Source organism: Dermacentor variabilis, chromosome 9 (assembly GCF_050947875.1).
Source record: "Dermacentor variabilis isolate Ectoservices chromosome 9, ASM5094787v1, whole genome shotgun sequence".
NCBI classification, from domain to species: domain Eukaryota; kingdom Metazoa; phylum Arthropoda; class Arachnida; order Ixodida; family Ixodidae; genus Dermacentor; species Dermacentor variabilis.
The window spans coordinates 74,325,455-74,349,420 of record NC_134576.1 but is presented as its reverse complement, the minus strand read 5'-3'; the positions used below and the strand labels follow the sequence as shown (position 1 = coordinate 74,349,420).

At 46.8% G+C, this 23,966-nt stretch overlaps 1 protein-coding gene across 1 annotated transcript in view; it reads right to left on the bottom strand.

Moving 5' to 3' along the window:
• Positions 1-1,053: 1,053 nt before the first annotated feature.
• Positions 1,054-23,966, bottom strand: part of LOC142558408 (major facilitator superfamily domain-containing protein 4A-like) — a 397,460-nt gene continuing 374,547 nt past the window's right edge. Inside the window, exons 7-11 of the mRNA XM_075670544.1 lie at positions 23,206-23,286; positions 20,790-20,937; positions 17,715-17,785; positions 14,183-14,300; positions 1,054-13,174 (exon numbers count right to left, since the gene is read on the bottom strand). Of these exons, the coding sequence (XP_075526659.1) occupies positions 12,933-13,174; positions 14,183-14,300; positions 17,715-17,785; positions 20,790-20,937; positions 23,206-23,286 (660 nt within the window). The 3' untranslated portion in view covers positions 1,054-12,932. The remainder of the gene's footprint in view (positions 13,175-14,182; positions 14,301-17,714; positions 17,786-20,789; positions 20,938-23,205; positions 23,287-23,966) is intronic.

The following is a 23,966-nucleotide window of genomic DNA, read 5'->3' as shown; positions in this document are numbered from 1 at the left end:
ACCTGAACTACATGTGCCCAGAAACGAACTATAAAAGCGGTTTCACTAGACGTAATTGCTTTCCTTTTGTTCAGGCGATCCGCGGTTTGGTTGTGCGTGAGCTGGTCGGCTGTCCTAGAGACCTAACCTCCTCTGAACGAGTTCGACACCGGCTCGAAGTCGGTGTGGACGGCTGTCAGAGCTCACAATCGTGTATTTCAACTCCGGAAGCAAGTTTTTTGTCGGCTCACTTTGAGTGCCAATACATATATATATATATATATCCAAGTGTATAGTTGCTGCGCCACCATATCGGTCGCCTGCTCGGATGCTGAGTGATCGCTCAACATCCGATATCCCGAAGGAATCACCAAACGACGATCGGGAGACTGCATGGTTTAGGCAGCGTTGGCGAAAGCCTGTCACACTGCACGACGACTCACTGTCGTTGGTCGCGTTGGCGGCCTAGTACAACAGAATAGAGAGTTTTAGATAAGGGACGTACGCAGATACTAGGGGCCATGGTACTGCGCATGCGCAGATCCGTACGACTGAGTCTGCGCATGCGCATTACTGTCGTCCCTAGTTCTTGCCTACGCAAGCCGATTGCGTCCCCTAACCTAAAACTCTCCAATGCCTCTAAGTGAAATAGTCCGCTGGCTAGTCAGCCTATCATCGACGTCTTGCCGGAATTGGTGTCGGCTCGGCTCAGATTAAAAATTAAATAATGGGTTTTACGTGCCAAAACCACTTTCTGATTATGAGGCACGCCGTAGTGGAGGACTCCGGAAATTTCGACCACCTGGGGTTCTTTAACGTGCGCCTAAATCTAAGTACACGGGTGTTTTCGCATTTCGCCCCCATCGAAATGCGGCCGCCGTGGCCGGGATTCGATCCCGCGACCTTGTGCTCGGCAGCCTAACACCATAGCCACTGATCAACCACGGCGGGTGGCTCAGATGCGGCGTGCCATTAGGAAACTCGATCTCCTTAGATTTCCTTAAAGGTGATCATGTAAGAAACGCTGTGCACTTCAGCAACCCAAAAACAGTAAGGATGACAGGACACAGAATCTGCTGAGACAGGAGGAAATATTCTTTTTTTATTTATTGCATCATTTTAAAGACAACTATATGCATGGTAAATAGATATCGCCATGTAAGTTACACATGTAAACACACACACTCAATCATGTTCTTTTTTTATCGACATATATGACTTTGGGTGAACCGGGGTGGTTGTTCGCCAACATTGGCCAAACATTTGCACCATCACATCACAAAAAGAAAAGGGAAGGCTACACCACCTTTAGCTAGCACTCGCACCTTTGTCAAAGGCAGATTAGAACACCTGCGCACCTGTATATTCTGACACAACGCAACTGAAAGCACCAAGAGTACTCAAACACACTGGAGCAAGTTCAAGTTCCTGCATTCCCTTGATTGACTTATTGAACCAGCCCCAATGGCTGGCTTCAGTACTGTACTCATGAAGACGGCGATTCGCGGTTATGCGGTAAACAATGACGAGGTCGTCCACTAGCCTGCGCAGGTTACATTAAAATGCCCCATGTCACGATGGTCACCATTTACTCGCATGTGACGTCTCACTGATTGCTCGGTCGCGTGGAACCAGATTGTCTGATTTGAACGGGTTTGAATGCCCTTGTCTTCCGTGATTGTTCTACACGTCACCTCGACAATTGAATCGCAACCACAAAGAAGACATTTCCGACCCATTTCTGGCGCGTGTTTGCACGCGGCGTGACCCAATCGCGAAGCAGACTTCTATTGGCCAAAGTACGTGCTATGGGGTTCACGCTTCGGTCTCTCTTACATACCGAAAAACACGGTTTGTCCGGTGTAACAGCGCAACTTACAGTGTGGTCATCGGACAGTGTAAGACAGTGTAATATCAATGCCGGGAGATCAGATGAAACGCGGCCAGAGATAAGTCGGAAGCGTGATCGTTGTGGTCACCATTTTGCGGTGACACCTGACAATGGGGCGCGAAAGGAAGACACCAGAAAAAAAAAATGCCCTCAATGGCGAGCGAATTTTCCATCTCGTGTTATTTCTTCATTTTTTGTTTTCTTCAAGAGGTCAGTTACGCCTCAAACCGTTTACGTGAAATCAAACGAATGGCCCGAACCCTCATTATCGTCTCGCTGCGTTTGTAGCAGCCCTTCTAATAAATTGAGGTCCCTGCGTTAATTTCTAATGTACCTTTTTTTCTTTTGTTATTATGACCATTGTGGGCACAACTATGTCAGGGAAACGGAGAAGCCAGAGCAACCTATTGGCACTAACCTTACGTTAAAACAGTTAATAAAGTAAAGCGGTCGCTTATCATGCAATCTCGAACCATGTGCTAGCACATGCTCGCAATAATCTGCGCGACATTATCTCGTGCACATGTATTTGACACGAACAAACGTGGCAACCAAAAAGGATGACAAGCTTTATCTTGGGAAAGACCAGCGAAACGGACAGCAGGAGATGTCCATGGAACGGAGTCAGTCTTTTTTTTTTTTTTTTTTTGGCAGGAAATTGAAGGCAGTGGGATGACGTACGTATTGGAATTACGGCTACAGTTACAGACGGCATGAGGTTCGCATTAGCCACCACGCACTCAAACAGCAAAACTGATTAGGAATAGGCGTGCAATTTCCTTTACTAGTGTCCTAAGGTATTTAACAGTACGCCTCGTTTCCTTGTTTTGCCGTCGTGCCTTTTGCAGAAAGGAAAGCGTTGGAGACTAGCAATGTCAGCGATCGAAAGAAGAAAATGGGAAGAAACTGCTCCACGTCGGAGTCTAAAGTTGCAAGAACTGTCAGAGGGAAAACACGTGGAAGGCGGGAGATGGAAATTCAAGACGATGAGCAAAACGAGAATAAGGTGAAAGCAGGAGCCAACGCTTGGACAAGTGGACTTGTCTTCTTCAAGGCGACATATGCTTTCAAGAACTGTCAAAGTAGTATAAGCGTGGATTTGCAAGTACCGGGGAGGATCGTGTTGTTTCAACCTACAGGGGAATTTGGCGTATTTATTGATTTATGCGTCCATAACTCTGAAGCATCAGATTATGCATACTTGAGCTCTCTTAAAATCGTTCATTTCGGTGAATTTCACAATAAAATTGTGGTTCAGATAACGAAGCCTGGAATCATATTTGAATGCAACATGACAGTGACCGGCTGAGATCCAAAGGCAGTGCTGCTTTCGAACAATAAGTCTTGCACTACGCGGAGAGAAGAGCTCCCAGTGGCGATAATTTCGTCAGTGGCGTGCGATCAGACTCTAGCTCTGAAGCGCAATGACGGGTACATGGTTCGATAAGTGTTTTCTAAAACAGCTTTTAACAAAAAATTAGTTGGTAGCTTCTGACAATATCTCAATCTTTCGATAGTACTCAGGTGGGTACTCGCATAAGTGACTGCGCTAACGAGACCAAATCATGAGAGCGAAACGTTGAATGTAGCGTTAGGTCACCGTGAGTAGTCTGCTTCGTACGCCGCGAACGAAATTCCCGACAGAGGTGGCGTTTTAAACTCAGGTGCAGTGGCGCCTTGCAAGGGCCGCACGGAGCCTATAACCTAACAGGCTTGAGCGCTACGTTGTGATGTTTTTTTTTTTTTTTTCAGTTGTTGCACTGAGTGTAGGGTTAGAATAGCGCACAGCTGCCAAAACTTTACTTGTGAAGCCGGACTATAAATGCGCGCAAAATGCTATTCACTGCAAGGCGCAGGTAAAGCTAGCTCTGTGCAGTTATCACGCACTAGAAGTGAACTTGAATATAAAAAGAAACACTTCTTTCTTTTTTTTGTCCAATGCAGGCAGTCACTCCACGCGCACGTTATAATTTAAGGGCCTATAGTGAGTGCTTCACTTGTGAACGGCATGGGAACGTGCGTTTAAGACTGCGAGGATAGGTCTATATAGCGACAATAGCGTATATTATACTATTAAGAAGACAACGGGTGTACACCGACGATAACAGTATTCACAACACGGAAAAGAGAACAGTTTCTTTTCTTTATACATACGTGTTACGAGTATACACACACACAACACCAGAAAAAAGTCAGCATGTATAAAACAGCGCTGCAAAGATGAAAGACATCGGTTTCAAGGCGAGAGCTGAACGTTGGCATAATCTTTAGCTTGCGCTTATAATATGTATATGCGACTACTAGACTAACATTAAATTGCATGGCTTTTTTTTTTTGTCTTTGACATTCAGCGCTGCCAGGACGCAGTGCTCAGCACTATACTAACTTTTACCCAAGCTTACCATTAGGGGAGTGCGCTCGAACTCTCGTTAGCAACTGCGGCGCGATAACCCGGCACGCGTTCTTTGTTTTGCAGCGTCACGCACACTGCAGAGCAAGGTCTCTCAATTCTCCTGTTCTTACCTTCTTACGATGCTCCCTGTACTAAGGGAGACGTTATACACGATTTGCTTGCTGATTCGCGCCTGATTTTCAAGTGACACGTTTCGGATGCAAAAGGGTCGTGCCATCGTGAAGACCGATAACTGCTCTTAGTCCTATCATAGTGACACGGACACATAAAAAAAAAATATTTTGAAGACAGTCGTTACTGCGGCAGCTTCAGTTTAGAGTGACAAGCGAATTACACACGCAAGCTGCTCCAAGAGACAAGTGAAAATGTTCCAAAGTATTTCAGCTCATGTCTGCGTGACGCATATGCGGTGCGTTTCTTGGCAAACAAGTCTAACGGGATTTATAGAAGAAGACTTCGCTTCGTTACACGACGGGTAAGCGGGAAGATGTTGACGGTTAAAATCACGCTTAAAGGTATCTGCGGTTACGCCCTGAATTTCTGCGCCTCGCGCAGCATATGAATGCGGGACACTTCGCCCGGATCCAGAAACCGTCCGAGTGTTTTCGTCGCGCACCCTGTCACTCTTATGGGATGGTGGTAAAATGGGCTGCAAATTTCGAATGACACGAACAGGCATTTTGAAGCACTGTTGCTGTGTATGCTATCAGCAAACTATCACTCTTCGATGCTACAAACATAATCCCATCCACAGCTTTGGAGAAGAGAAATTGCGATTGCGCCGTCGATAACGCTGAAGCAATTGGTTTATAGCAGCCTCCTGAGGCGTCAGCGTGATGCGTTTTCAGTTTTCCTGTTATTCTGAAGCGAACATCGGTCATGCCTAAATTGACTTGCGGTGATCAAAACATAACATAACACAGAAGTAAACAGCATAGCAGAGGACAACATAACACAGCAGGACTTGATACAAATCATATATAACTTGAACAGGCACTGTACACCATTGCATATCATAACAGCGTAACAAAGTATTTTGTGCCTTTTAGCCAAGCAGCAGACACGTCGACTGGAGTGGAAAGAGTGAAGAAAGCTGCCCATTCCAATTCGTAAGACCACCAAGCGACAGTTAAATAACACTGAAGAAGACGAAAAGAGCAAAATACGGAAAATATAGTCGCACTTATCACGCATGAAAAAGTGAGTCCAGTTATACTTCAGGCATTCGCAGTCGGTGCCCGATAAACAACTGCGGCTATTCAAACGCATTTTTAAAGAATAACGCAGTCAATTGTATATATTTCAACTGCGCAAACTTTCGTTTTTTTTTTCTGCCAGTGGCTTATAGATGATAAGCCTCTAGCCAATGGCAGCAGCTGCTCTGCTCTTGCACGCGGCGCAGCTTTTGAAAGACTAGCGGTACCATAATATCACTCGTGTAAAACGAAGGTATATTTACTATTCCTATAATTATTTTCGAGATGTACACGCAATAAGACACAATACTTCCTCTCAAGTTGGAGCTTTTAAAAACAGTGGTTAAGAATGCGAGCGCAAAACACCTCGTTGGACAAAAAAGAAACCTTGCCCCGCTTTCACTTCATTTGCATACTTCGTTGTGGATGGAGCAATCGCCCGCAGCGACATTTCTTATAGCCGTATTTAGAGATAAATCAAAATTCTGCATGATATAGCATCAAATATTTACGTGTGCAACTAGTGTGTTCTTTATTGTTTAAAAAAAAGGAAGCTTTAAACATTTCTGAAGAGCGAGCACACAAACCGAATTATAGACAATGCAGTGACAAAGAAGTTTGTTCTTTCCTAACCGAAGAGATAACATAATCTCGCTCAAGCATTCTGTGTCGTTCGTGAGTCAATTAGGTATGCATAGCATCGTTCTTGGCTTCATGCGCGTCATTCTGGAGGCGCACATCAGGCGCACGTCAGGAAGGAAGAATGGCTCTTGTTGGCTGGCTTTGTTACTCCGAGGAAAAGCGCCAAAAGAAGAACTGCACGTTTTGCCTGGGCGAGTCAACCGATCCAGACAAGCGAGTGACAACGGCTTAGGCCTTTGCGAAAAATTTCCCACTCATCTTTTAATGAGAAAGATCTCGCTGTACGTTGTTGTTCAAGTAAATGTAATCTTTTGATAGAGAAGTAGCCACACTGCTTTTAGCAACCGTGCTAGCCAGCAGCTTGGTTTTAGCAAGCTACTTTTTTTCTTTAGCAAGCTGCTTGTGCTTGTTTTATATACCGGCGAGTCTCCAGCGGTGGGTTCGAGCGACCAATAAACAGCCCACAGCTGCGAAAAGAAACATGCCTTCTGGATAAGATGGTTTACCAAGGAGTCAGAGAATGTTGCTCTGAAATTTCAAAAGCAGCGTACGAATGTTGTATCACCCTTTTGTCAAAGGAAACAAATGTACTCCGCGCATTATCGCAGCTGAACCGCGTTGTCTAGTGCCCCTTTGTGCTTCGAGTAGCTGCGCTCCTCGAAGCACAAAGTTTCCTATAATTCTGCAGGGTAAAGTGTCGTTGAATGCATGGGAATGCCAGAGAACGAGGACCTTGAAGTAACATCTTCCAAAGAGAGCCAGGATATGCCATATTGGAGTCTGGCGACGAATATTTTGGCAGTCACGAAGGCTTAGCTTCCAATGAAACAACTTCTTGTTACGTTATTTTCATCTTCAGCCTAATGTCTGTCCACGCCAGGAAAAACGCCTTGCTCGGCAGTCTTCAATTACCTTTGTCTTTCGTTATTGTAAGGAATCATAGAAAAAAACACGAGTATAGGTCTCAGAATAAGTGGGGACAACAACAACCGCACGCAGTAACTCGATTTATTCGCGCATTCATGACCACATTTTAATCCGAACTCTGTTGGACACAAACTCGAACTTTCCATTAGACACCATCCTTAACGTGCCCTCAGAGCACCCTTTAAGAAAATGCGACAGCCAGTGGCATCAGATTTATCTCTACGCAGTATTATAAGAAACTGTGGCACGAAATCAAAGCATATGTCGGAATCGCAGAATTCCACAGACCTGAAACAATGCAGCCAAGATACAGCAGCATTTGTGCTCTTACTGGCTTAGTTTCTTTCTTTATTTGGACAGAGGCTGTCCGTCGCAGCGTTACCCTCAACCGAAGCGACGAGAAGACTTCCAGCTCTTGTGCCGACTACCTTATGACTTATATCTTTCACATGTTTCACTGCTTCCCGATGACACAAAAGAAAGCTTACGAAAAAGAGGAAAGGATAGATGAAAGGCAGGGAGGTTACCCATGACTGTGTCTGGTTGGCTACCCTGCACCAGGGGAATGGCAAGGGGGAGCATAAGATGAGAAGAAGCAAAGGAAGTTGAGTTCAGGCGCCGCTGGAGTTACAAAATATAGTTTGTAGTTCCACTATCTGGATGAATATCACGTTCCTTTATCTGAAAGACCTTTCTGTTGATTGACTTTGCGCCGAGTTTGCTATAGCGCACAATATACCATCGTAACTGCCCGAAACCGCAACAAAAGCCAGTGTAGCCTAAGTCGCAATTTCATTCTTGTACTTTCCTCTTAAAACTATGCAGTTGTTTTAAGAGGAAGGGGAAATGGAAACAGCCTGTGCGCATCTGAGAACTAGCATTCAGAAAAAAAAGTGGTTTATATATTCCGGAAGCAGATCGCGTCAAGTAAATGGCGCAGAAGCTAAACAAGCGCACTGCCATGCTCTGCAATTGAAAGGTTCCGATGACGCGTTGCAAATCCGATAACGCGGCGTCATTGCAGCGCATAAACAACATCATTGATTGCCTGAGCAAAACTGTTTTCAATTCACGCTTGTAAACAGTGTTTTCCGACAAAATAAGTCGTAAAGAAGGAATTCTTGTCGAGAAGTAGCTGCCAAAAACGTGGCGTTGGGCTCTGATCGTCTCTGAACTCAAGCAAATGGATTGCGCTCTTGAAGCTTCGCACGTTTGCTTCTTTTGAATTCGAGTAGGAATGAGTGTCCCCTAAATATGTGAACGTTGTGTAGCCACGAAGTATGGTCTAAACGCTATGTTTTGTTCTCACCTGATGACTTTAACGTGAAACGACACTTGTGATATTGATGGCACGGTATGCCGCCATAAAAAGAAAAAGAAAAGGAAAGCAGCTTGATTGTCGGAAAACGAATTAGTTGATTAAAATTATCCGAAAGCGATTTTCGCAAATCGAAAGATAGATAGATTGATTGATTGCACATTCCCATATTTTCTGTCGGCTCTTACATTAACGCTTTTCGCTCAGCAGCGTGTCACAAGTTCAGCGCGTTCATAACTTTTCACCGGGACAGGTTGCTTTTTTTCGTTAACGACACATGGTGATGGAGACCAGCGAAGACTTAAAACAATGTGATTGCTACCATATCAGGCCTCACAATATTTATCACGGAAAATCTCACCAGGCCCAGTCACCGACTGCATCAGATACTTCTGTTCTCAGAAAATGGGCGGTAGAGGGCAACACAGCTAACACGTCCCCTCTCAGAGCTGTTCCGTGTAATGAACACTATTCCGCATATTAAGTGAGGCAGACACCGCGCCTTCACATAACACGAAGGACGGCCTTCGGACGCTTGCGGTGATTGAGCGAATGTCACGTACAACGAACAGAAAGCGTTTGTCCCACTTGACAAACGCGTCCGCATCAAATAACTACAGTCGATAACAAATGAAGAACAAGCGAACTGCAGTGTTTCAAGTGAAGCGCAAGATGTAGGATTGATGGCATGGGGATAAACTTTAAAAACACAGAGTTTGAATGTGGAAACCACGTGAATGTTATACCGCTGTCACACGGACGCGGCTAAGGTCCTTTTAACTCCCTTCAACCAAGGACGCCTTTATCTCGAGGGAGGTGCGCCCCGTGTCACACGGCAGTCCTTTAGCAAAGGAAGTTTAAGGAAGTTCCTAGCGAAAGGAGATGGAAGATCTCCCTTGCAGACTGAAGGGAGTACTCTTGTTCCCAGCGTGCTTGAATTTCGAGTCAAGCAATCACCCTCATTTTTATTAATTTCACTTTGCCAGCAATTATAACTGTTTTTATTGCATATAATATAGTATTTGAGCACCGACAAAGATATTTGAGTTCAGCAGCTGCATTCGACTCTCGAAACGGGCGTTCTCGGAATGGCTGCTGCGTTTGCCCTGACTGCACGATTTTTTGTCGTAATAAATAATTGTATTTTGTAAGAAAAGTCAAGTAACCAAAACTTTTTTAGCAATATATAACGTGTTTCTTTCATGACTGCGTACGAGGTGAGCAGCGCCTAATGGGCCCCCAGTGGCAGCTTTCAAAAGCTCGCTTATAGTCCGTGTAACACGGAGCTAACTCCTTGGAGCTGAAACTCCCTTGCGGTCCTTGAAGGGAAGGAAGTTTGAAGGAGATCCGAGTTGCCCGTGTGACACGGGTATTATAGATTGTACATGATTGTACTTTTGTGTAATCCCTAAGAGCACATTGAATGGCGATGCTGCCTTGTTGGCTTGCAGCGCGTTAAAACTTAAGAAGATGTTGGCATGGGTTGCGCCTTGAAAGGCAATGACCCAGTAAGGCACACAGATAAACGCGAGCGTTGCAGCAACTGATATATAGCTGGTCTTGTTGTTGATCTTCATACCTCATTGTGTCCCTGCCTTCGAAAGCGCAACCCATACCAGTACGCAATCCCAACTCGCCCAAGTAACAGCATTATTAAAAATATATAACATTGCGTTTATGAGACTAGACGAGAGTTTGAAGAACTAAGGCGGCGTAGGGGAAATGGGGAAAGGGGGGGGGGGGTCGGGTTGGCCTCCAGCCGGCAGGCCACATCGAAGTCATTCAATAAGCGAAAAAAATCGCTGATCAGTTAATAAGAGGCGGTTCTGGTCTCAATCAAAGTGACACATGCGGCGCGAGAAGGCACGCATACGAAATGGCTTCTTTTGATTGTTTACGATTTGTATGCGGCCTTAGCAGATTCTTGTACAATCAGTGTCTTCTTTCTGACCGGTGAACAACACAGTTGATTATAAGACGTCAACGCGGACTCACATTATAATGTGAGTGCGTACATAGGGACAATCACGTGACCGTATTCAACATAAAGTTCCCGAGTTTGCTTCTGCAATAGCTGCGTGAACGCGCTCCGGGAAATATTTGATCAGCCCGCCATGGCAGAGACGATCATGCGATGGCACTCAAAACGAGAAAGCTTTTGCAATAGGCATAATTAGTTAAAAATCACAGATACATGAACAAGCGTGGAATGGTTAAATGTTGAGAAAAGGAAGCCGTCTTCATCAACACGCGTTGTCTATAAAGAGCTAAATACTCGGCTATCCTCAAACCTTTCGGTCAGCACTAGCGAAGATTGTCTTCATGAAAGATTTCCGAAAACGAAGACAGCACGAAAAAAAAAACGCAGGTTCTACACACATTAACACCTTACGACCCTAAACACTTGATGTTCACCTTAGGTGTCAAGTGGCACTGATAGTCTGGCATCGTCAACGTTCTCGTACGCCTGATAGCCACTATAAGTATACCTGCATACCTCTTTTTATTATTCTTTTCTTTCTGAATGAAACAATAATCTACCCTCGTCCACCTGAGGTTCTAGCCACAACACAAAAAGAAAAGAAAAAAATGATTTCGAAGCGTCCCAAGCATAAATGCAACATAGAAAACAGTGCTCTCGTACCACAACAACGACATTTTGTACGAAAACAGACTTGTTTGGCTCTCTCGTGGTAGAAGGCATACCAAGGCGGTGCGGACAATCAAAAAGAGCAATCTGACGAAACATACCCAGACGTTTGAAGAGCTAGGGCGCGAAAACACGAACGTATGCAGCCTGGACACATGGCTGGCTGACGAAAAGGGGTCAGCCGCATTAGCTCACACACATTCCTTCATGCTGCCGGTTTGTCCCCTTTCTGTCTGAACGGAGCAAAATCAAGCGATAGCAGCAATCTATCAGGCGATAATGTCTCGGCAACCGAGTTACTGCATGATCGGTTTTCTGAAATACTAGTTCTCGCGGCCCCACCATACTGCTGGAAGTCTATTCATTTACATTACTGTCTATTAATGAAATCAAAGGAAACTGCTGAAACGCCTGCAAAAAGCAGGCCTTTTAAAGCGGCCAGTAAGCCGACGGCATCTAGGCTGTATATAGCGTCGCAGCCTTCGCACACAGGTGAAACCGTACGACACAAGCACGAGGCAGATTGCATAATGCTCGCGCTAGGTCACGTTGCTTGAGCGATCGCATCTATGAAGTCACTGGAATGGAAAGGAAGCATGCTGCGATGATCAACTTCCGTGCGTACGCAGCAGTTCAGAGACTTCCTCTATCAGTGCGCAAGCAACATATCCGAACGCTTCAGCCTGTTGCGTCACTGCTCCAACGTCAGCGTTACAGCTCTTTCCAAATGCCACGAACGTATGCACTGCTCTGATTGGCTAGCGCATCCCCTTTACTCCAGCGCAGGCAGCAAAGACAAAGCAGAGCGATAACGTTACGCTAAAGCGCTCCATTAGACATTTGTAAACTTACGTATACGCAGATTACCGCCGCCTAATTACCATGATGCGTAGACGGGAACACCAAAGCTGCTGGCAATAGTGTGAGGCGCCATGCTGGGCTAAACTGCAATGCAAACACCACCGCCTTACTCGATCCTTCTTCGCAATAAAGAAAAATTTAAGAGCCATAAATGTTATTGTGGGGCCACCAGCATCATTATGGCCGCAACTTAGCACCACAAGTTCGTTCATCGTCATACGTGTTTTGCATGCTTCGTTTAAATACGGCATTACGCGATATCCGCAATCAGCATCAACACAATTGTTTCATTCTACTTCTCCACAATCATGGCCATCAGGAAAGAGAGTTGTTTTCTTTTTTTTAGCTCACCATAAACGTACAAGAATAGACGCCTACCGGAATGTGGAATGGCATAGGCGGTAGCGACAGCTCCGCTGGCATCATTTTATGACGCCGTGTTCAACCAAGTATCTGCATCCGACACATAACATACGCCCCACATAATGTAAACATGATGGCTCAATGCAATAACATAAGGCGAACACTGCCGCTCCGTGTAATAGCATTTCTACGATGTTTGGTTGAACGCAGTGTCATAAGAAGCTGCGAACCGTGCCATTCTCGTGTATTTTCACATTCGCGTATGGCTATTTACTAGTACGTTTAATCAGCTCAGACGCTCTGTTCTTGGTAATGTGCATACGCCCCGTGCATAAAACCTCTCATTAAAAACGTTATACCATGCCCTGCTGCCATCTGAAAACGCCGCTTGCTATGCGGTATCATTTTCCGTTCGGCAGTGGACAATGAGACAACTGTCCACTGAGCGCACGGCTGCGGCAACATTTTGTCGTCTGGCCTGGCTAAGATGGTCGTCTGGTTTGGCTAAGATGGCAACACGACATGGTTAAATCCGCTTTGTTTAAAAGAAAAAAGGTCCAGCTCCTCTCTCGCATAGCGCCGAGTTCGCCGCCAGACCGCGTGTCCGAGTCTGCCGCGTAATGACGGAGACCCTATAGCCACCGTTTGGTAGCTTAGGTTAAGTAGGCATTACAAGGACGTCGTCGCCGTTACTACTGCTGGAACGGGTTGAGCGTGCCGCCCGACGGGGCGACGGGAGAAGTGGCGACGGCAGGGGGCGCTTGCTGCGTCGCCGGCGGCTCCGGGCCGGAGGTGAGTGTGCTCTCGTGCTCGTCGACGCTGTTGTCGGACAAGTCGCTGCGCATGCGCGAGTAGTAGCGCACGTGCTGCGTCATCAGGCCGGAGTCCTCGCCGCATTCGGGCTTGGCTCCGAACAGCCATGCAGTGATGAGGCCTGGGTCCGGAGAACAAAGGAAGCGGGGAGTGGGGGAGACAAGTGAACACGGTGATGGCGTACACATCCAGCGCAAGACGAGACAAGTAAGTTAAATAGACAACGAAACGGGGAGTACCGCCGATGATACTGAGTAATGGCCGGAAGGTTCTTCAGTTTCATATCCTCCCATGAAAGACCGACGTGCCCATATTTAGCAATAAAGAGGTCACCTTCACCAATGTATGGGCCTCTACAAAATAACAATTTACATTTGCAGAGGTAAGCAACTATGTGCGCTTGCGATAAAATAAATGGATTTATACACCACAACACGCGGCAAATATTAACGCAAGACAGACTACCCGCCAACCCTCGTGCAGTGTATAGTATACAGTTACGCTTAATATGAGCTGAAACGTGTCTGCCCGTAGTTAAAGGTGCCCCAAGACCTCTGCGCGGCGCTGACATGCGAAAAATTTTAGAATTAAACATAGTTCCAATTCAATTACTGGTACTTATGAAGCCAATTTTTCGTCTGCTAGAGCCGCCATGAAGTCCTGGAGCTCCAGTAGTACTTGCTACTGGGCTAGTCGAGGCCCCATGCCGTATAATAATAAATTTAACTCCGAAAACACGATCACAGAGAAGGAGGACACAAAGACAGGACGACCTACTTCGACCCCTGGCACCGGTATACGGGCACAAGAAAATCACGCAAGTCTTTAATATATTCTTTTTGTTTATAGGAAGACGACCATGGTCCGAGCAACCATACGGAAGCTTCCGGGATGCCACAATGTACGCAGTCTGAAGTGGGTCATCTTCTGTATACGATGTAGACAACGGGGCGTGTAGGTCACTTCGAAACGTAGGCGGTACAAGAGTTTGCACAAAGCCCGTTCTCTCAAGCTGTCGAACGACACGAGACGTTTGTCCTGACAGTTCGAACTCTTAGCCAAGTACTCTTAAGAAGCGGCGGCGCGCCTTGCAAGAGTAGCAACGAAGCCGGCGCCACATGTCCCACACCTCGTCCTCCGGTGAGCTGGTGGCCCACAGCCCAGAGGCCAACGTAGACGACGCACGAGAGCACGCATAGGGCCATGCAGGTGATTGGAAAGGCCGTGGGTCCTATGCGGTGGAACTCCTGCAACACAAACGGCATGAATTACTGAACGAATCGACGAATCAATCATAGAATCCGAATGAAAGGACAGCGTCAATGAAGATGCTGTGGAGGGACAAGGCAGCACACACGCCTATAGCTCGGTAGCAATAATATGCACTAGTCGCTCTGCCAGTTAACTAGAAAGGTTTTATCACAACCGGTACTAATCGCGCGTGACGTGCTATTTAGGCGTGACAATAATGGTATTACAGTTGAGTGTCTTCTCGTCCTGAACAAACTTTTTATCTTAGTGATTAACTTGGTTATATACGGTGTAGCGTGCTATGTTCTTCTGGTCGTTTGCTGTCGTGCCGCTTGAATACATAAATATTTATTTAGGTGAGGTTATTAAAGAAAGTCACACTGTATGTAATTGTTTAAGTTATCTGCTCATCTTCAACAGCTCTTGCTCTACAAAAACCCATGCACGTTGCGGCCAGTAAATGTGAGGCCAAACACTCCTAAACTGCGCATCGTTATTATACTTATCGGCAAAAATGTCATCACCCCTTAAGGCAGACGTGCAAATCCACAACAAAACTTAACGGAATACTGTTTAGACATTACGCTTTCAACTTCTTGGTTCACCATGTAGGCCGTAAAATCTATACGACAAACTGCCGCTTTGAGGTCCAGGATAAATGCCCTGGCTTTTCGGGAGTTCAGTTTCTTGTTTTTTTTCGGAAATCCCTCATCCCGTAAGCTTTCGTGCCAGGCTGTATGTCATCACATTATCTATGTCACATTTGTTCAACATCAAAAACGTCTGAAACGACTCACTGCAGCATTATTCCTTGACATGAAAGGTGCCTATGATAATGTACCACATTATGACATTGTAGAGGCTCTAATTGAAGCTGAAATCGATGGTCGCACTTTTCAGTGGCTGTACAGTCATTTGACCGACAGGCGTTTCTTTGTCATGTCCGATGATGGCACAACGACTGAACACCAAACATTTTGTGGAATACCGCAAGGCGGGGTGCGTTGAGCCCGACGCTATTCAACCTAGTGCTCGCTGGCCTAGTCACATGCTTGCCCAACACAGTTCTTAAATTATGGCTTTTTACGTGCCAAAACCACTTTCTAATTATGAGGCACGCCGTAGTGGAGTACTCCGGAAATTTCGACCACCTGGGCTTCTTTAATGTGCACCTAAATCTAAGTACACGGGTATTTCCGCATTTCGCCCCCATCGAAATGCGGCCGCCGTGGCCGGGATACGATCCCGCGACCTCGTTTTCAGCCGCCCAACACCATAGCCCCTGAGCAACCGCGGCGGGTCCCAACACAGTTCAAGTATCAATGTATGCTAACATCTGCATCTGGGCGTCTGCTGGAACACGACTGCAGCTACGAGTAAAGGTACAAAAGGCAGCTAAGGTAATATCAATGCACTTGCCAAAACAGAACTTAGAGCTTTCTTCAGAGAAATGCTGCCTTATTATATTCACTCGGAAGGCAATGATGCCTTACTCTGTAAGTGTCAATGGGCAAGCAATTGCAAACGCACGGAAACACCACTTCTTAGGGGGTAATTATCGACCGCCACCTATCATGGAGCCCGCACGTTTCATACCTAAAGAGGAGGTTAGCTTAAATAATACATCTCCCTAAATTTCTCGGCGGAAAGAGACGGGGCACATCGGTGCGGTCAATGCTGCAGCTTGGTAACGCCTTGTTCCTCGGTTTCGCAAGATACAGCCTCCCTGTGCTTGGTAACACCTGCGAAACAAACATGCATGTACTCCAGGGACTACAAGCTCAAGCCCTAAGGACGTGTCTCGGTCTTCCGGGGTGTGCGTCTACAGCGGCAACAATTGTCATAGCTCGAAATCAATAAATATCAACGTATTGGACAACCGACGCTCTCATGGCACTTATTCGGCACGTTGCCCGACTACCTTCTCACTGTCTTGCTATTTTACTTGCAGAAAGGCCACACACTACTTTCAGTCGTATAATTGTTGCCAATCGTACCTTGTTGCCATCGAACTACATGCCTGCAGCAACGCCATCCTCCCCTTTATGGTGCCTGCACAAACCTGAAATACGCCCCACGATCCCAGGAATCGCGAAGAAAGCTAACAGGCCGTTATTTGCCCCGAAGCAGGCCATATTAGCACTTTTACATGAAGTGCACAGTGGCCGCGTACACGTGTACATCGATGGTTCGGTCACACATACAGAAGTTCAGCTGCCGCTGTGGTGACACCAGCAAGATCCTTCAAAATACAGCTAAAAACGTAACGTGTACCAGTATCATCAGCGACAGCTGCTCAACTGGTAGCCCTGCGTGCGGCTCTTCATTTCATTCAGGAGTAACCACCCCGCGCAAGGTCAGTGTTCTGTGATTCCAAGGCAGCACTACAAAGTGTACTCTCAGCACTGCGCCATGGATCACATGAGCAGCTCGTCGCAGAGATCAGAGAAGTCCAGCATCACATAGTTGACGAAGGACGCGATAAGGTATGTGAGTGGTTGCCTAGTCACTGTGGCATGCAGGACTATGCTGGAGTGGACGCAACTGCCCGATGTGCCGATGACAGCGTCAACTGCGTTGCCATTCCGCTTTCTAGAACCGACGCAGCGGAAAAACCTTCCGCACTTGCGTGTGATCTAACGTTGGCTCAATGGAATTCATACGAATTCACAAGTGCAGAACTTCATACCCTCGACCCTGATTTACAGCTCCGTATTGCGCCCGACCTTCCACGACGCAACTGCACCCTTCTAGTCCGTCTATGGCTTGGAGTAGCATTTTCAAATGCGTACTCCTTTCCTATCTGAATGGCCAACAGCCCACGTTGTGACTTCTGCGGGTGCAGTGAAACAATCGCGCACCTTTTTTGTGAGTGCCCTCGTTTCAACCAGCAGCCCCCTCAGCCACCCTAGACCAACTGGACAAGCACCCAATAACGAAAAACAACATCCTTGAAAACACCAGCGCGATCCACTATGAAGTCTCTGCTGCTTTACTTAAAGGGCCCCTCACCAAGCCCCGTAGCAAATTTTGTTTATACGTTGGAAGTTGTTATGTGTCCTCTAGGGAGCGTTATGCCGATAAAAAGTTTTCAAATCGGCTCGCTAATAGCCGAGATAAAAATATTTCAGTGCCGCGAGCCCGTTAATTCAGGCGGCAAGCTCCACTGCCAAGCGGGGTGCTCTCTCCACTCGCCTTGTCTAGACTCCGCAAGCAAAATTCCTTCCCTGAGTTCTCCCATTCTTTGCCTTTCTCTCTCTCTGTCTCTCTGTACATCATGACGCATTGGTATATAGCTAAGCTGGAAGGATACAAAGCTCGGTATTAGCAATAATAACTTCTCTGTGATCACGTCGTAGGATGCATTAAAGGCAGCGAGAAGAAAATGAGATGTGCTAGCAACCACTCACGTGACCCAAGATGACAGGCATCGACATCTCGCCCAGCGCTGCGCCGAAGACTAGCGTGCTTGTTGTACGAGCTGCGAACGTATCAGAACAAGAAAAAAAATCACTTTTAAAAAAGCGACACAAGTTCAGGTTATGCCAAACGTAATTACATCACAATTTCAAATGATTGGTTTGTTTTGTGCTCGCTGAGACCGTGTCGACTGTTCTGGAAGCAGAAGCGAGCGATTGCAGCCGAAATGTTCTGAATAACACCTTTTCATTTTTAAAATATTTCAAGCATTATGAACATTGAATGACTCTTCAGCAGCTTGAGACACCAGCTTCCTCGTGCCGCAATTTCGTGATTAAAAACGCACTCCCCCCAGTTGAAACGTTATCAAGTATTTAGTTATTCTTTTTTTTTTTTTGCCGCAAGCCTTGACTTGACTAATGCGACATGCGGAAGGGGGTGAAGAAAATGACAGTGGCGGTTGAGATCACGCAGTCAGAAATACATTGTTTTTCTCCCATGATATCTTGAAAAGGGAGGTTAATATGATTTTGCTGCTTGCCGGTGTCCCGGGGAACGAAATTAAACATACTATAAAGGAATACAGTAAGAATTTTTGCATTCTGAGCGTTTGCGTTCATCATACGGCTAATATCCTTCACTTCCATTGTGGAAAGAAACAAATTAAGTTTTCTTTTTTGAAGACTTTTGCGGTAAGTAAATATGAAGAAACGAAAACAGACAAAACAAGAACTGTATGAAATAAACTTTTATAGCTATCACCGTCAAACTCTGGTGTTAAGATACTCCGATGCACACCAGGTGATCATAATACGTACAGTTTTAAGCTTCGGCTACTCTCATTCCAAGTGTAATTAGAGCCCGCTGTCGTGTAAAGTAGTTTCATTTTACAGCCTTAAGAATAAGCTCATCAGCCATAGAACATGGCAAGACCTTAAGGAATGTCAAACGTTTCAATATACAGTAAGAAATCTGAGAGCTTACGTAGGATTAATGCTCTGTTTTATTTCAAACCGCTAATCAGCGTCGACTCTTGCAGGCGTAAATGGCGAGGTGTGCTAGAGGGTGGCTGCAGCGGAAAGACAAGCAAATATTTTGGCAAAAAAAGGGGGGAGGAGTTGGGGGGGGGGGAGGGGAGTGCTGCGCGGTGGTATTACTGTGAGAAACCCCCGGCTGTAATGCGTGGAGCCACAGCGTCGCGGAACAGGATCACGTCTGTAACATCTTTCCGGAATACCTGAGGGATACACCGATGGGGACTGGCGAAACGTGATCGAACCTTCTATAGCAACCTCTCGAGTTTTCGTGGTTAATTTGCCTATGCTCAACGGATTTACTGGCGAGTTTCGGCTGTCGCTGCAGATCACCGCCACAGCAATACGCGTGGCTAAACTATTCGTCTTGTCGAAAGTAAATAAACAATCTCTATTGTTTGGTGCATAATGTCGCCTCAGCGATACTAGTAGTTTCATTTGTCGTCAACTTCGCTTGTTCACTATGATTGTGTATGCACGTGTCGCCCACAGAGTACATAATGCGAAGGTTGTGGGTTCGGTTCCCACCTGCAGCAAGTTGTTTTTTCATCCACTTTAATTTAATTACATTAATGTCTCATTTCTTTATCTAATTTATTAAGCACAAGTAACTTCACCTATGTTGTCCTTGGTGTCAGTGTTTGTTGGCTTCTTATTACATGAATAATTCACGAAAAGTGGCATGTCGACGTTAAACCAGAGGCAATGTCAACTAGACGATAAAAAGAGCGTCTTGAAAGCGGCATTTGTTCCTGACTGCTGAGAAAACTACCCATTCGTGTCGTGAAGAAGTGTATTCGCTAGAACATCTGATCTACTTCACGAAACCTTTTTGTTTTTTCGTGTCCAATACTGGCTTGCGTCTCTATGCTTTCGCCAGAAGGTGATATATTTAAAAGCGCTAGCAATACGATACAATAATGCAACTTAATGTTTCTATTCATTTATTGTCTCACCTGTAAAGCAACACATAGGGGTGCTCATTTCACCTTTCAATGGTCTAAAGTGTAGCGCAATTTGCGTTACGAGCTCAGAAGACAGGTCACTGCCGTAATGCACTGCACAATGTACGCATGTTTACTGGGAAACGTGACACATCACAGAGACAAGAACTGGCTGGATAAAAAGTTCACTACTGATTACGATACTCCATAATGCGAAATTTGAGCGCAGCTGTATACGTGTTTTCATTTCGCGATATACTGGCTGGCACGGACAGCCTGTCTCGTGCGGCACGTTGCGAAAGAAGCGAAATGTGGCGCAACTGCCTCGTTTATCTGGAGAAAGCGAGAGGCAGCTCGCGGGTGACGTGTGGGCACGATTCACAGCAGCCGCCGCAGACAGACCTCCCAGACGACGCGCGCTATTCTAGCGCCATCTCGTAGCCATCGTCGCCGCACTACGCTTTTCTTCTCAACCTTTCGCCACAGCCTCCTCCTCCGCTTTTCTCCTCGTGTCTTTAATCACTCGCTGCGCTCCGCGTTCGCTTTCAGATTTCGCTGTGGTCATTAATTCGGTTACACCGACGCCGACGTTCTAAGAGCTGTGCTCTAAAGGACGCGACATACGCAGTCGTGCCCCAACCTTTGTCGCTTCTTTCGCATTGCCCAAGTGAGCCATCATTTAGTAAAAGCTCCCACCGTTCAGTCATTCAGCCCATGTCTTTCTATCTCTGTCATTAACGTTGCTGTTTTTAGTTCTTTTACAGGGCCATGTACATTTTAAGGCTGGTATTAGCCACGCACCTACATCCTACTGTTGATTGCTGTGCGCCACTTTACGACTCGGCAACTAGGAACAACGTCGAACGCAGTATCTGTAAGCATCTCTGCACAGTCGACCGAATTCGCTATTGGACATAGCCGCTCAGGTGCTCCTTAAAAGACAGCATGAGCTTTCAGGTAACTGCCAAAAAATAAAGCACGTAAGATGTGTTCTAGTGTGATGGACATGTACACTCGTATGCAGAAACTAAGCAGAAATCCCATGATCACAGGAGGTAGCCAAAGAAGGCAAATACACATGGCTCACGTGACACGTAGATGCATTGCTCGGCGAGCGACAGTGCGGTTGGGAAGACGCTGCTCATGAAGATGCCCATCAACATGGTGCCCATGATGAGCACGGCCTTGCTCCAGGGGACACATAGCATGAGGGTGACACCCAACGTGCAACCACACTGCGCACGAGAGGCCAAGAAAACATGAGATAAAAATTACCCCCCTACGATACCACCAGCGTCCAACGTAACGCATTCTCATTTGATAAGCGCGACATTCATTCGCGCTTTTATTACCATAGAAATGGAGCTCTTGTGCGCTCGGCTTACCGCACCCCGGTAAGCGCCAGCATTTCTTAATTGAACGCGCTTTATCTAATAGCAGTCGTCACCGATTCTCATGTTTTTAACTTTTTTGTTCTTCTTTGTACAGTTTTCTGCTGATGATGATGACGACGAGGAGCAGCGAACGAAGAATTTCAAGCACTGAAGTCTCCTTCATACACTTGGACATTCCACCGTGATCTTGTCAAGCACCCTTCAGCATTCCTGAAAACTCAGAAAGGACTCTAGGGCCACCTGAAAAACTAGTGAAAATGCATGGGTGTCTACTCAGCCTGAATAACATTTAAATTTGCGTGCAGTATCAGAGGTGCACTGTTCACAGTACAATTAAGAGGCAAGCTCGGACGTGTGAAACATAAACATGTCTGGTTGCGCATACTCAGGAAGCGTTCCTGCTTCATAGTAAGCCAGAGGCGCAATTTCAGCTTTATCGTAAGTTACGCATGAACGACTTGCACGCCCGGTTTATGAGACCGTTCAGTAGTTCTGACATCTCTATGGCCTTGTTACGTCTCAACACGGCCAAAGGCGTTAATTAGACGTTTGCCACGAGGCGACTCCGCCCATTCATCAGTGCTTACCAAGTAGTCAACGCAGCGTTGACAGCGACTGCAAAACTTAGCAGGCACGACATGCGTGTTCGCATAGTAATGAACGACACTAGTGAATGTTATAGCCAAGCCAGGTATTTCTACCTTTGAGTGTCGGGTATTTTCGGAGGTGACGCACCCCCAGTGTCGGGTTTCTTTCCCGGATATTGCAAAACGGACACAGCTGTTTATTTTCGGTTATGCAGAGAAGAAAAAAAAATTCACCGACGATTATGATACTCGCTAATGCGAAATTTGAGCGCAGCTGTATACATGTGTTCATTTCGTGATACATTGGCTGGCGCGCACTATCTGTTTCGTGCGGCACGGTGCAAACGGAGCGATGCGTGGCGCGACTGCTACGCTATTCGGAAGATCGCGAGAGGCAGCGCGTGGGTGACGCGTGGGCGCGATTCACAACAGCCGCCGCAGACAGATTTCCGTTCATGCAGTGCTTTGTTTCCATATACGGTATCGGTGGCGTAATTGGTGAATTGACGACGCCCGCTACTCTGACGCCGTCTCGTAGCTATCGTCGCCCCAAAGCCCGTCTTGCGCGGTGCTATGCTTTTCTTCTCACGCTTTCCTCATGCCCTCTTCTTCCGCTTTCAGCTAGCTTCGTGGTTCCTCTGCACACTCCTCCTCCGCTTTCCTCCTCACGCACTCTTCGCTATCACCGTATTTCACCCGCGCTGCAAGTTCGCTCGTTCATCCTTCGCTGTGCTCGTTCGCGCAGTTACGAGGACGCCGAGGGACGACGCGGACGCTCGCCGCAGGAACGGGCGCCTGAGTGCTGCGCTCAATATCGACACGGATAATGGCAAATTCACCCTCAATGTAGTCCTAACACTCCTGTCTTCGTTTTCTATCTTCTACGTAGTTTCGTTCTGACGTGTACGCTTCCGCGATAGCGCCGCCGCGTCAGGGTGAAACAAAACCTTACATAACCGTACGACAGATGGAAGAAGCACACAAGAGTTGTGGCCACGCACTAAGGGGCGAACATTTGAAGGAAGAATCGCCGCAGTAACGGGCAAAGTCTGGGAGCCACCCTTGCCACCGTTCCCATTTGCGGCTGCGCACTCGCCCGGAGGAACTACGCCCGCGAAGGGGCGCGCCGCGCAACGTTCTAACAAAAATGCAGTCTGAGCAAAGCCAGAGAGATGAGGAAATACGCTTCTAGAGATATGCACAGATTGCGGAAGTAGATGGAGCTCGCCAACTTCGTGGTTACTGCGTACATTTCGTTGGAGAGTGTATAGAACGTACGGGTACGTCAGTGACATTACGGGACAGAAACGCGGGAACGTACCGGTACGTCAGTGACACTGAAAGAGCTAAGCGACGCAGTTCAGCGAACCTCGCAATACAGATCGGGCTTTTCAACCTGTGCATATTATCAAAGCATTAGTCGGGACGCTCTAGGGCATCAGAAGCCTTCGCACCATAAAAAAGATCAATGAACCAGTCACAGTGATGAACGAACCGTGGTGTGATGGCAATGAAAACTCACCACGTTGCACAGCAGCATGAGGGCTGGGGCCAGCTTGGTGGCCAGGGCGATGGATATGAGCCGACCCATGGCAAACATGCCCTGCGAAGAACAGGACACGCAAATGTGAAATGGGAACCGTGGATCGCGTTCCATTCCGGTAAAAGTTCTCAGAGCAAGTGCGGTTCAATGCCATTAGAATTCTACACTCTGTTTTAACTCTGTAGACCAGACCTCTAGTTGATCGACTTGTTCGCGCCAGCATGGTCTTCTATACTCGTTCATGTGGTAGCTCGTTTCGTTCTTTCTTCGTTTATTTTTTTCGTTGCTTTCGTCGCCTATAACGATCCACTTACGTCAGCTCATTTCAGAGCTCACGATTGAGTTGGAGGCCTGCTTGAAGCGTTCACAGGGCGCCTCGATACGGCCGTGGCGCCTGCTTTTGTGTGACGTTTTGTGTTATGGAACAATGAAAGCCTGCTGCGGGGCACCCCAAGCGCTCATAAGCGTTCATGTCTTTAAAGCGCTCAAGCTGTAGGGCGCCACCTCGTTAGCTCCTTGCGCACTTGGCTCGCCAAGCGATATAAACACGCCAGGTCTGCAAGCCTCCGGTGGCTGTTGTGTGCCCTGGGCACGGAGTAAGACATTTAGGAGGGGAAACTCCCGTCAGCGCGAGCGAGTGCGGGCGACCAGATAAGGTCACAATTGTTGTATGCGCCGACGGGGCCGTATACAGTGGCGGCGCCATGCGGCGCGTCGGAGAAGCCACAGCGAAAAAAAAT